Here is a 14,665-nt window from a genome sequence, read left to right on the forward strand (position 1 = left end):
TGTCGTCAATCTATTTTCTTATTCCCAGGGGGGTAGATTACGCGGGGGACGTGTCCCCCCCACTTTTATCATAACGGAACTTCGTCCCCCGCACTTTCTCGGTGTTCATATAGAGGTTTTCAAGAGCTGGTTTGAATAAATATAGATTTAAACTCAAAGAGACAGGATAGTCTGCGCATGACCTGATGTTTGTGTCGGACTGAGAAGCGAAATGAACATCACAGAGCGCTAATCACTCCTGTGTGTGTTTCATTCATACTCGAAGCCGGAGGGCGCTCTCGCACAGAAAGTCTTAACAGGAAACTCCTAATATGGACAATAGCATCCAGCTATCCTGTAAGAAAATGGTTGTTCCCTTTCATAGGTCACTTCGATGCTGCGGTGACGTCACCTGCTATGGAACACCCCTCGGTGTGACGAATGTCTGAAGCCCTATACCATCCCGCTACTCCTATTGGCCAAATAGCGCATGGCACCCCCCTTACGCATGCGCACGCATCATATACCTGGGTGCCGCGCGCCATTTCGCTCAGATTTCATTCCTTCAGAAAAGCGAATCATCTGTGCCCTAGGATTCATCCCGTGTTCTCCAGCGGTTTCTACGAGCAGTGTTTAACTCCTCTTCGCGGACGCGATGAGTTTTGGAAAGTGCAAGGGGACGTGTACCAGGTAAATCACGAAGGGAGACTCTCATGACAGGTGCTTAGTATGTCTGGGTTTGCATCACGAACAGGCGGCGCTTAGCGGCCTTTCTTCCTGTCCCCATTGTGATGGCCTGCGGCTCAGAGTACTGCGCTCGAGGGTGGAAGTATTTTGTAATGTCGCCCCCTTGTGTAACCCCCGCCATGTCACCTCTGCGACTGCTGAGGCACCGCACGAGGCAATAGCTTGGGGTGACATGTGCGACATGGATTTCAAGGACAGCGCAGCGCTGGAATATTCTCCACATCGCTCGCTTTCCCCTACCCTGCTGCAGAATAAAAGTTTTATTGAGCCTGTCGTCTTCTCTAATGAGGATTTACAGCCCACACCGGAGGCATGTAGTGCCATTTCCTTCGATTGTGGACACTATGATGACAACGTTTTATCCACCGCGGCCTCGGGGTCTGAGGACTTCGCGTCCGTCACTAGCCCTCTCCCTCCTAGCGGACCGGAGAGGCATGTTTCCCCCTCCTACAGTGAGCTATTGGACGTGGTTTCTCGCGCGGTGGGTAAATTGGGGCTGGATTGGGAGGTTGAGAAGGCCCAGGCCCAAACTTCCTCTAAGCTGGATGACCGTTTTCTAACCAGTCGGACACCTACACAGCCCCGAAGGCCTTTACCTTTTTTCAGGGACCTCCACCAGGAGGTTTCGAGGTCCTGGAAACAGCTGTTTTCGGCACGGATCACTAATGGCCGCTGGCCAGGCGGCTGCTTCGCTCCACTTTATGGCGGCCCTTCTGGCCTACCAAGTGGAGCTATTGAAGGAACTAGATGAAGGGGAGGGTATCACACCCGAGGCAGTGAAAGAATGACGACGAGCAACGGATTTGGCGCTACATGCTACCAAACATACTGCTCGAGCAGTGGGCCGTTCCATGGCCGGTTTGATCACGATTGAGCGCCACCTCTGGCTTAATCTCACCGACATCAAGGAAAAGGACAAATCTTTCCTCATGGATGCCCCTGTTCCAAGGACGGTTTGTTCGGAGAGGCTGTCACTTCAGTAGTGGAAAAATTTGGCCAATAGGATTGGTGAGATGGTATAGGGTTTCAGACATTCGTCACACCGATGGGTGTTCATAGCAGGTGACGTCACCGCAGCATCTCGTTATCTATTCAGGGAACCATGGTTACATACATAACCAAGATGTTTTCGGTTTTGTTTTTTTCAAGTCCAAAAAAATCTCCAGCAGGTGATAAAGTATATGAACAATGCAGTGCTAATTGACATATCATTTATTACAGTATATAAACTATTCTGCCTTATTATGTGATAAAAAGTGTTTGTAGTATATAAACAAATCATTATTATTTGTTATTGTCCAGCAGTTATAGATTTCTAAGCCAATTAAAAGCTAGAAGTAAGAGAACATTTTAAATTAAAATTGCCTATTGTATCCACTACCAGTCAAAAGTTTTTGAACAGTAAGCTTGTTAATGTTGTTAAAGAAGTCTCGCCTGCATTTATTCGATCCAAGTACTGCAAATCAGTGAAATTTTGAAATATTTTTACTAGCCTATTTAAAATAGCTGTTTTCTATTTTAATATATTTCAAAATGTAATTTATTTAGATTTCAGAGCTGATTTTTTGCATTATTCCAGTCACACGATCCTTCAGAAATAATTCTGATATACTGATTTGCTGCCTAAAAAAAAAAAGTAGAGTAGAAGTTTTCAGGTTTCTTTGATGAATAGACAGTGCAGAAGAACAGCATTTTACTGAAATAGAAATCTCTTGTAGAATGATGTCTTTTTCAACACTTTTGATCAGTTTAAAGAATCCTTGCTAAATAAAAGAGAATTATTTAAAAATCTCACTGTTAAAAAACTCTTGACTAGTAGAAATGTTTACAGAAATGTTATATCGTAATGTTATATATGTATATATATATATATATATATATATATATATGTATATCTGTGTGTGTGTGTGTGTGTGTGTGTGCGTGTGTGTGTGTATTTTCTGTCCCCCTCACTTCTGAAAAGATGGCTACGCCCCTGGTTAAACCACTGATATATTAGTCTTATCTATAAACACAGAAACCCATCCTCCATTTGCAACTGGTTTTCTGCTGCATTCAGTTTCTGCATTCAGACGTGAAGGAACGATGTAAACACCAGAAAATTACCATAAATTCACACATGGCTTTTAAACAATGTGGACGTGTCGCCAAACTCTTTGCTCTACTTTGTGTTTTTCTTCTTTATAGGACTCTGCCTTCAATTCAAGCAGGTAACGTTGAAGGAAACAATTAGAACAGAAAGTGAAAGTAACTTTTTGAATTTGAACATTTGGCATATGTATAAGAACATAATTGAAATCTTATTACAAATTTATGCTGTATAGTAAACTTGAAAGATATAACTATAACTTCTATAATCGTTTAACTAAATACGAGTTTTGTGGATTATATGTAGGTTTTGGTAGCTAAGCTGCTGTCATGTTGATCAAAATTCAGGTTTAGTCTCCCAGAGATCAGGACTAGATCCATGTGATACGATTCAGTATCTTTGAGTTGCTTAAACTTGAGACTTCAGTCATATATTTTACTGTTTTCTCCATCAGGAATTCAACATTGTATCACGTGTTTCTTTTGCTCTTCATTGCAGAGAAACACTCGCTGTATTACATTTACACAGGTTTGTCCAAACCTGTCGATCTGCCGGGCATCTATGAATTCACTGCTATGGGTCTGCTAGATGACACACAGATCGACTATTACAATAGTGAAGAACAGAGAAATATTGCCAAACAGACCTGGATGAAGGAGAAACTGCCGGAGGATTACTGGGAAGAAGACACGCAGTTTACAAAGAGCAAAGAACAGTGGATTAGGTTGAATATCTTCTCTCTGATGAAATGCATGAAACAAAATGAATCAGGTGAGGAGCATTTATACAGTTTAATTTGAACCTAAATAAATTCATTGTACTATACTTTCATTATATTTCTTCTTACCAATATTTTGATCCATCTCCATTTCAGATCTTCATGTTCTTCAGTGGAGACACGGTTGTGAAGTTGAGCAGGGATATGAACCAAAACGCATTAATGAGTACTGCTATGATGGAGAGGACTTTCTGTCTTATGATTATCAGGAGGCTCAATGGGTCGCCCCAGTTGACACTAATTTAATATCCAAGTGGAAATGGGAAAATGTGCCGATCTTAAATCAACACACAGCAGACTACCTGAAAATGGAGTGTGAGGTCTGGCTCAAGAGATTCAGACAATATGCAGATGAGGAGCTCAGAAAAGCTTGTGAGTAAATGTACCGCATTTATATTTGATATTCATCTGCAGATGATTGATAAACTGATTCCTGTGTTTTCAGCTCTTCCAGATGTTCACATGTTTGCAAGGAAATCCAGGAATGAAACCCAGCTGAAACTCATCTGTATGGCCTCCAGCTTCTACGCCAAAGACATGATGATGACCATTAGGAAATATCGCACACCTCTGCCTGAGATAACATCCACTGAAATCAGACCGAACCCTGATGGGACCTTCCAGATACAGAAGAGTGTGGAGATTAATGAGGATGAAGAAGCAGAATATGACTGTTTTGTGACCCACAAGAGTATGGAAGAACCAATTATCAAAAAATGGGGTAACCAAAGCAGTTACACATACAGAAACATTACTTGATGAATTAAAAAGGAATTTAAGTTTTGAAAATTTTCATTTTCCCCTTATTTTTGGGATTTTTTACAGATGGAAATTGCCTGGACTGCCCAACAGACACTTTCATAGCTTTGATTGGAGCAGGGATTGTAGTTTCCGTTCTGCTGCCAATTGTTTTAGTGTTTTACATCAAACACAAGAAATGCCTTAATGGTGAGTAGTCACTAATTAAAGATGATCCACACATTCTTGTTTTTGGTTTTTAATCATAATGGCTTGAGACATTGGGATAGATTTATCTGACTTTACATAGGACAAGCAGTGTAGAGAATGAACCATTTACCCAAATATTTACCCCTAAAAATCTGCTAAAACTTCCACTAGGAAAAGAATACAACACACAGGTTTGAAATAACATGACAATATTTACGTTTAACATGACACTGAGCAATTACTTGTCAGGGTTACTGAGGGAGAGGACCCAGATGCAGAGTGAACAAGGAACGTTTATTGACAAAAGACAAAGCACGATAGGAGGGAGTGGCTTGAACGGTCCAGACAGTAGGATTGGGTAGACAGTGGAGCAGGCAGTTGGGGGGGGGGGATGACCACCGAGGGGGGCTCTGGGTGACAACCGAGTGCAGGACTGTAGAGGAGGCTGTGCAAGGGACCAGACCACAACACCAGGAACCAAGGGCACTTGACTATAGAGGTATAGCCACACACGTCAGACCTCCAGGCGGGGAGACCCAGTAGACAGGGAGAAGGCAGCGGGCAAGACAGGAACAGACAGAACTCACAGAACACAAGACAAGACTTAAGACAACATGAGAACAACAACAACTATAATAATAATAATAATAATACAAGGGCAAAAATCAGACAAGGGTGCTATGACCTAGAAACCAGATTAACTAGGGAAATAACCAAAGTAAACTAAAAAGGTAAAGAAACAAATACAAAATAAAGTTCTAGAAATAACTGGAAGACTAACCAAGAAAATAACTCAAAAGGGGAAAATAAATACTTTAAAGAACAAGTCAAACTTAAGTCAAATTAAAAAAGTGAGATCCAAACAAAGAGAAACACGTAAACTAGACTAGAATAAACAGTGACAAGATAAACTTAAACTAACAAATACCAGACTTAAACTGACAAGGGAACAGCGCTATTAGTTTAGAACAGCTAGCACGCTAAGCAGACACTAACTCACACACAAAACGAACCGGCAAACACAGGAGGGAAATGATCACAATAAGAGCATACAGAGACATGAGAAACAGGTGACAACACTCTGACTAATGGGGACTAAACAAGAGGGCGTGACCAGGGAAAACAAGGAGGTGGGACAAGAGGAGCACGTGGTAGACACAAGAGACACAACCATGTGCTCAGGCACAAAATAAACAAAGACACATTGAACAAAGACACTACAGACAAGACTGTCAGGGCAGGATCCTGACAGTACCCCCCCTCCAAAGGACGCCTCCAGGCGTCCACCCTGGGTGGAGGAGTGAAAGGGGGCACAGGCATGGTAGGGGGCCAAGATGGTACTGACTGGGGGGGGGTGGGTGGGATGAAAACCTTGGAAATCCAGGCCTATCAGGGAAAACGGGGGGGGGGGGGGTGGGCTGGGAGGGGTGGAAAAAGTTCCAGGGGAATGGTTAGGCCAGGGTGCTGCCGGCTTGGGGAAACCCGGTCTATCCAACTCTGCAAAGGTGGGGGCATTGCTGGTGGCACCTCTCCCTACAGGAACACCTCTCACAGGCAAGGGTTGCCAACTGGACTGGGTATTCAGGGTGGATTGCCGGGTATTCTTGGTTGGCAAGACATGACTAGCAAGGGATTCTGGAATGGCCTCATAGAGATTAGGGTTCTCTGGACCGGGCTCCAAAGGCGACTGTGGAAGGTTTGTGGGGACTGTCGAAATGCCCTCCTGGGCCACAGGAAGAGACTCAGAAGCTGATAAACTGCCCCCTGGGGCGGCAGGAATGGGCTCAGAGACTGACCGTTGAGCGGCCTGGCGGGTGGACGAACTGCCCTCCGGGGCTGCAGGAATGGGCTCAGGGACTGATTCTTGAGGACCCCCTGGGGTTGCAAGAATGGACTCCGGACTTGGTTCTGGACTGCCCTCCGGGGCTACTGGAACTGACTCGGGAGTGGGTTCTTGACCGCCCTCAGGGGCTGCTGAGCTGCCCTCCGGGGCTACTGGAACCGACTCGGGGGTGGGTTCTTGACCGCCCTCGAGGGCTGTGGAATTGCCCACTGGGGCCACCAAGATTGGAGTCCTCTGTGGGCTAGACACAGGGGCTGGAGCAGACACTGGAGTGAGCTCTGGAGCTGGCTGCTCACCACTGGACCCCATGGTCATGACTGAAGCAGCAGGCCACTTGAGATCACCCAGGGAACCTGCAGGAGGGATCTCCAGACTAAGGTCTCTAGCTCTCCTGGCACGGGCCCTCCTACCCTTTCGTCTCCCAGGCCTGTAAGCATTCACATCACCTACATCTTGACTTACATGAACTGACATTGACGCAGAATTTTCAGGACTGGACTTGACTGACTTTGAATGGACTAAAATAGGCTTGACTGGCACAGGAACAGGGGCTAACAGGGGAACCTCCCTCACAGCTTCCTTGAGCTTGACTGCTTCAGAGCACTTGGTTGACTCAGACGTGACTGTGAGGGACTCAGCCAATTCGGAGGCTGGAACCAGCACAGAGGCCTCCATGACAGATGCAGCAGCTTTGGCTGCCCTCCTTCTCACTCTCCTTTTCTCAGTGGGAGTCAAAAGATGATCAGGGACTTGACTCGATGGAGTGAGAGTGGGGTGATCACTGTAGGGGGACTCTGGTGGTGTAAGTATCTGCCAATCCTTGCGGTGGTGCAAATAATTGGAAAAGTTCCAAAAGTCCAAGATCCTCAATTGCTCCATCTCCCACTGAGGCAGTGGATCATCCAAACAGAGGTTGAAGACATCCTTAAGGGCTGCATCCTGGTACTCAAGGCCCCTAGACATAGTCCAAAAGAATTGGGCAAAGGCCCTCACCTCTTGTCCCTGCTGCCGAAGTGCACCCAGGCCTTGCTGGCGGGCCAGTCTCTCCTAAGCATTTGCAGGGGGTAGGATCTTGATACTCATTCTGCTGGGTCCTGACTTGGCTGGTTCGTTCTGTCAGGGTTACTGAGGGAGAGGACCCAGATGCAGAGTGAACAAGGAACGTTTATTGACAAAAGACAAAGCACGATAGGAGGGAGTGGCTTGAACGGTCCAGACAGTAGGATTGGGTAGACAGTGGAGCAGGCAGTTGGGGGGGGGGGGGGGGATGACCGCCGAGGGGGGCTCTGGGTGACAACCGAGTGCAGGACTGTAGAGGAGGCTGTGCAAGGGACCAGACCACAACACCAGGAACCAAGGGCACTTGACTATAGAGGTATAGCCACACACGTCAGACCTCCAGGCGGGGAGACCCAGTAGACAGGGAGAAGGCAGCGGGCAAGACAGGAACAGACAGAACTCACAGAACACAAGACAAGACTTAAGACAACATGAGAACAACAACAACTATAATAATAATAATACAAGGGCAAAAATCAGACAAGGGTGCTATGACCTAGAAACCAGATTAACTAGGGAAATAACCAAAGTAAACTAAAAAGGTAAAGAAACAAATACAAAATAAAGTTCTAGAAATAACTGGAAGACTAACCAAGAAAATAACTCAAAAGGGGAAAATAAATACTTTAAAGAACAAGTCAAACTTCAGTCAAATTAAAAGTGAGATCCAAACAAAGAGAAACACTTAAACTAGACTAGAATAAACAGTGACAAGATAAACTTAAACTAACAAATACCAGACTTAAACTGACAAGGGAACAGCGCTATTAGTTTAGAACAGCTAGCACGCTAAGCAGACACTAACTCACACACAAAACAAACCGGCAAACACAGGAGGGAAATGATCACAATAAGAGCATACAGAGACATGAGAAACAGGTGACAACACTCTGACTAATGGGGACTAAACAAGAGGGCGTGACCAGGGAAAACAAGGAGGTGGGACAAGAGGAGCACGTGGTAGACACAAGAGACACAACCATGTGCTCAGGCACAAAATAAACAAAGACACATTGAACAAAGACACTACAGACAAGACTGTCAGGGCAGGATCCTGACATTACTAATTACTTATTAACTGCAGCAATGATTAATCAACGACATTTTAAGATTATTTTATTTAAAAAGATTGAAAATCATAAATGCAACACAGTCAAATACAATCAATTATTATATGGTTTTATGGTTCAGAACTTTTGACCAGTTTTAAATTGATGTGGTGTTTTCTGACTGATGTGACAAAGACGTTTGGACGTTTGAAGTTTGGTGTCAGTATGTCAAAGCTTTGCAGAGATACAGCCTCAGATGACTTTGGCATCATTCCAGTAAATTTATTAAGGCGATAAATGCATGTCTATTGACATGAAATCCATAACTTTTTGTCAGTGTGGTTTTAAGATTATCTCATTAAAAATCAAACCACCCGTGTAGGAAAAGTAACATTTTAAAGGACATGGTGCCAAAAACGTTTACTGAGTTTCACCCATGAATTCATAAAATACAGTATTAAAGGGTTAGTTCACCCAAAAAAGAAAATCTGTCCATGTTTTACTCACCCTCAAGGCATCCTAGGTGTATATGACTTTCTTCTTTCAGACGAATCCAGTCTGAGTTATATTAAAATTGTCTTGACTATCCCAAGCTTTATAATGGCTGTGGGTGAGTGTTTTATTCAACAGCCCAAAAGTAGTCACATAAAGCGCATCTTTCCGTAATAAAACCTGCCTTTGTAGTTTTAACAAGAATTAATCTATATTTAATTTATACAGTGAAGAATATGCAATGATATTTTAAATTGAATTATTTGGTTTTGGTATCTGGACACCTGTAAACTTAAAAAAAAAAAAAAAACTTTAACATTGTTTTATTTGAATCTTCTTATTCTGTTTATTTGTTTGTGCTATGTACATCATTTTAAACAGGGTCCACGGGTCCAATCTACACCATGGCCCCGCAAACACCAGGTACGAGCCTGTCCCTCAACGAGCAGACCCCAGGTACGACCCTGACCCTCAACGAGCAGACCCCAGGTACGACCCTGACCCTCAACGAGCAGACCCCAGGTACGACCCTGATCCTCAACGAGCAGACCCCAGGTACGACCCTGACCCTCAACGAGCAGACCCCAGGTACGACCCTGACCCTCAACGAGCAGACCCCAGGTACGACCCTGACCCTCAACGAGCAGACCCCAGGTACGACCCTGACCCTCAACGAGCAGACCCCAGGTACGACCCTGATCCTCAACGAGCAGACCCCAGGTACGACCCTGACCCTCAACGAGCAGACCCCAGGTACGACCCTGACCCTCAACGAGCAGACCCCAGGTACGACCCTGACCCTCAACGAGCAGACCCCAGGTACGACCCTGACCCTCAACGAGCAGACCCCAGGTACGACCCTGACCCTCAACGAGCCCCTGGGTGCAACCTTATCTAAATGGTTAATTTTACAAGGCACTCTACTTTCTCCTACAGATCAAGACACTGATAGTGAAACACCAGACAGCAGTGATGCAAGCTCAGTGGAGCGTATTTCCCCTCAGGTAATTATACATTAGATGGAAGTTCAGTGCTGTTTAGACACATTTCTTTCTTTTATTTCCTTGACACTGCAGTTGTCAACTATTTTGAAGACAGGGACAGTTCTGCTTAAGTCAAGCTGATTCCACCATTATAAGTCAAGGACAGCAATATGCTTAGCCTTTTGATGGGGTTTTTGAACTAGTAGATAGGAAACCAGCTATATTTAGTTTTTGACAGGAATGAGAACGAGGCTGTGAGGGCTGAAGTACAGTATGTTCAATGGTTTGCTCGGTTGCTTATGATCGGTGTGTTAACAACAAACTACCGATCGTTCAGTCCAAATCTCAGGTGGATAGTTGTGAGTTATGAACATTATGCATGCCATTAAAAAGATTGTAAATGTATCCCTCAAAGCATTGTTTTCATTTTTGTTAATGTTAAGTTTAATATGGTAACTAACCTGAGATGAACTTGATGAGTTGCAAGTCCCATTAAACTCTGTTGGTAATGACAAAACTTGTGACCTTTTGGGAAATGCACCTCTGACCAAAGTCTATAGTGCCAGGATATGGGTAGTGATTTTGTTAAGGGTATCTTAATCTACATTAAGGAACACTAGGAATCCACTGATTTCAACTGGGATATTGTAAAACTTGTTTTAATATTTAATGACATGATCACTTTTGTCTGTTTTCCAGGGTGAGGCCTCCAGTGATGACAAATCAATAGTTTTTTCTATTCAGGGCCGCTGCTGGCCAAATGGGTGCCCTAAGAAGGATTGTATTGTTGTGCCCACATTCCACAAACATGATGATGGGGAAAAAACATCTAATATAGTGGGGAAAATAGAATCTTTTTAATAAATTATATTATTTACAAATTACAATTTTAGCTCTCGACATTTACCTATGACTTAATTATGACGCTAATTTATTTTATAGTCTCAAGCATTCAGAGATCATGCAAAAGGAAACTAAGCAGCTTTACTATGATAAAACCATGATTTATTTTTGTAAGGGTTGTGATATGCATGTTTTTTGTTGAAGAAATTATAAAGAATGTCATCTATAGCAAAAATGTCTGTTTTTATAGCAACAACAACAAAATATTACAGTATATTAATACTTCTTTGTAAATTATTATTTGAAGTAATAAAACCATGGTTAATTTGCAGTTACCATGGCTTCAAGAACGATGATTTGTGGTGTTATTGTTAAAACCATGGGTCATTTTCGTAAAAACCCACTTTCACAGGAATGTGCCTGAAAGTGATAAACGGGCCTTGTTTTTACCGAAATGATTTCTAATTTATTTTAATATATATTAAAAATGTATAAGGTGTGCATTATAGCTGACACCTATATGAACACATTACAATTGTTTTATGACTGCAAGTCTTTCTCCTCAAATGCTATTGAGCTTCAAATTTGCGTTTGAGCCCATGTGAAAAAGTAGCATAATTTACATATGATTTACAGTTTATTTTAATAAATATCAAACATTCAATTTAATTGTGCGTTATATCTGTCACCTAGATGAACAATCACAGTTGTTTTTATGACTGTAAGTCATTCTCCTCAAATGCTACTGATGTTAATAAAGTGATTGCTGATGTCCCTTACCCGGACATAGATGTCCATCCATCAATTCTTAACATTCATCCGCTAACATGAGGTGCGAGCGCGGATGGGAGAATGGCGCATGTTTTTTAAGCAACTGGGATGGTGCCCCCTCTGGGAGTTGGTGCCCTACGCAGACTGTGTACTCTGCGTGTAGGGAGCGGAGGTACTGTTACTATTAATGAGTATTTACAAACAAAGCTGGGCCACAAGCCTATAAAAGAGAGCTACTGAACAGCTATTGTTCTAAAGCACATACAAAATAATTAATGCAAACACAGTGCATTATGTTCAACTAATGACCACGTAGTAAATTGACATGTACATGTAACATCTGAAACAAGAGTGCATGGGTATAAAAAGTGCATTCTGTACATACTGAAATTGGTGCTTGAAAAACAATCACTAAAATCAGAAGCTCATTTACCAAATCCCTCGAGCAAGTCTGCACAGTTTCTACTTAACACTACACTACATTCTCTACATGAGGCACAATGTTCAAAATTACAATCTCTTGAGAAATGTAACCTTTGGAGAACCCTAAAATCCCTTAGGAAACCAACAGCAATCACATGTGTTACACACAAGATCATACTGTCAGTCACACTGGTTTTGTTACTGTATGCATTATTGTTTTCAAGTGGGTTATTGTAACAATCTTTTACAAACAGCTGTTGCCACACTGTAAATGACATGAAGGAAAAAGGTAGAAACGATAAAGCTGTGCTTGTGCTCCTAACAGTCGCTGGTGTAGTGCTTTACATCTTAAAGAAGAAAGGGATTATTGGTGAGTAGTGACTGATGGGGATGGCCAAATCTTCATTTTATGTGAGGAACTGATTTAATTAAAGCTTTAATTCACGCTGGTTGACACACAAACATACTCATATGCTAAACACAGAAGCTTGTGAGTCATTTCAGAATTGATATAGCATTTGTGCATCTATTTATTAATGTGTTTTGACTACTGTCATGTTTAGACAAAAAGATTCATTTAAAATCATTCAGCAGAAGAAATCTACCTATAAACCTGAAAGAAATTAGGATTTGACCGTTATCATGATCATTATCATGCAGTTTGGACCAATATGAACCATTTTATTGTGATCATTTTTGGTTCATATTACCCAGCCTTAGACAAACCCCAATTAAACACACCTCTGTGACTTCAGGATCACTAGAAACTATAACTGGACCTTTAGTAGCTCAAGAGAACGATGGAGTTTCTAACAAAATAAAAGGGACATATAATCTCAATATCTAATCTGCTTTATGCACAATTAGATTATTATGATACATTTTTTCTCAGGGATCCGATGATCCAAAGTTAGTCAGACACTAACTCTTCTGACTCTGAACATGACTCCAATTTAGATATTTATTGAGCTGTATTAAATTTATATTAAATATCACTTCCTACAGGACAGACGACAACCTCTGAATCATCAGATATCTCTTTGAACAGCTCTGTGGATCGTTACTATGTGGTAAGTGTATTTCAATTGGAATATCAGTGAGTTTTGACACACTTTGTTTCTCCACAGGCTATAGTGAAACACAAGTTAAATATCATTTACATTACTACCTCCAGTAAATAATTCAGTAACTATTTATGTCTGTGTTTCAGTATTAGGACTGCAGCAACAGATTAACAGAGTCTACAGAAACAACACCACCACTACAACCACAAGAGGTCAAAGCTGATAAAGATTGCTGATGATTGTCATTGTCAACACTAATAATCCTGACAAACAGTATATTTTGGGGATTTTGGCTTGTAAATAGTCTCTCCATTTCTGCCTTTACTGAGTTTAGCTGTATGTAGAGGTATACAAAGGAATGACGTGTGTCTCACAGGACCATATAGACTAATATTAATCTAACTTTACATATGTTTACAGTACATGCATTACATACTTATTTAAGGTAAGTTTACACATGAAACAATGCTACAGAAAAAAGTGCAATGAGAAACACTCAGGGCTACTGGAAACGGTGCAACATTAATTGTGTGAAGACAAGAACACTTTGCTCGAGCCATTGATGTTTTTACACCAAGTGCTCAAAGAAGAATATTTTTAAATGAAGAGTGCTGAAGCTGGTTCATCACTTACTATTACTCTACCTCTGAAGGGCCAGTCTGGACACACTTACGTACAGCGTTTTTAATATGCTAAATCTAAGTGGCAATAAAAATAGCACAGAGCATACTTGAGAAATGATCATATATCCTAATAATTATCCTGTGTACTCTATAAAATATTGTCTTTTATACTCTTGAATGTCTTATACTGTGAAACACTGTTTCTGAATATACACAATTTGTTGATTGATTTTGTACTTTAACACTTACTTAATTTATATAATAACAAAATGAACGTTTAAATTGTATCAAATGAATTTATGCTATCAGTGGATGTCTGTCTATTATTGATCTAGGATCTATTTATTCTTAAAAGTTATTTCTGTTATTACTGTTTTCTTATTTTTGTATCCATTCATTATTTCTATTTCTGAAACATCAAGGCTTGAACGACAAACTATGACAACGATCTCAGGCACTGATGGTGCTTTATCTAATGTTAGAACTAGAAGTGTATTTGAATATCATTCTGTGTGATCTTTAGAGCCATACTAAAAGTGATAATGGATAAATTATCTCAAATGATTAACTCTGTTAATAAAAAAGTGTTTACAAGTTGTTGGAATCGTGCCAAGAGTTTTGCATGATTGCTGAATACACACTTCCTATGTGCACACATTTTGAGAACAAATAAAATGAACCAACTAACAAATCTTACAACTTGGCAGAAGATTTATTCATTAATTTTAATATTATCATTAATAACTTTTTTTTAATCTATTAATTGAACGTTAATTGTTGGTCATATTGCTGGCAACATTTAACCTACTAACTTGAAAGAAAGAATTGTATAATTTGTTAATATATGATACATGTATTTATTATTTGAACACTGAATATAAACACTTTGTGTGATTAAAGACTCTCCAGTTCCTCCCAGATACACATGAAATCATCGTATTGTTTTCTCATTGGTTAAAACATCATCCGTTATT

At 41.3% G+C, this 14,665-nt stretch overlaps 1 protein-coding gene across 32 annotated transcripts; it reads left to right on the top strand.

The window, feature by feature from the left end:
• The first annotated feature begins 2,738 nt into the window (after positions 1-2,738).
• LOC127952534 (zinc-alpha-2-glycoprotein) lies at positions 2,739-11,566 on the top strand. 32 transcript variants are annotated; one of them, XM_052551067.1, is made up of 10 exons: positions 2,739-2,936; positions 3,314-3,586; positions 3,690-3,965; positions 4,039-4,314; positions 4,419-4,541; positions 9,366-9,506; positions 9,540-9,671; positions 9,738-9,836; positions 9,921-9,988; positions 10,667-11,566. In XM_052551067.1, the coding sequence occupies exons 1-10, from the start codon at positions 2,846-2,848 to the stop codon at positions 10,826-10,828; spliced, it is 1,641 nt and encodes a 546-aa protein (XP_052407027.1). In that variant the 5' UTR covers positions 2,739-2,845; the 3' UTR covers positions 10,829-11,566. The 32 variants fall into 32 exon arrangements, with proteins under 32 accessions (XP_052407027.1, XP_052407023.1, XP_052407024.1 ...); XM_052551063.1 differs by having other exon boundaries at positions 9,705-9,836; positions 10,667-11,565; XM_052551064.1 differs by having other exon boundaries at positions 9,705-9,803; positions 10,667-11,565.
• The last annotated feature ends 3,099 nt before the right edge of the window (positions 11,567-14,665 follow it).

Source organism: Carassius gibelio, chromosome B3 (genome assembly GCF_023724105.1).
Source record: "Carassius gibelio isolate Cgi1373 ecotype wild population from Czech Republic chromosome B3, carGib1.2-hapl.c, whole genome shotgun sequence".
Lineage (NCBI taxonomy): Eukaryota > Metazoa > Chordata > Actinopteri > Cypriniformes > Cyprinidae > Carassius > Carassius gibelio.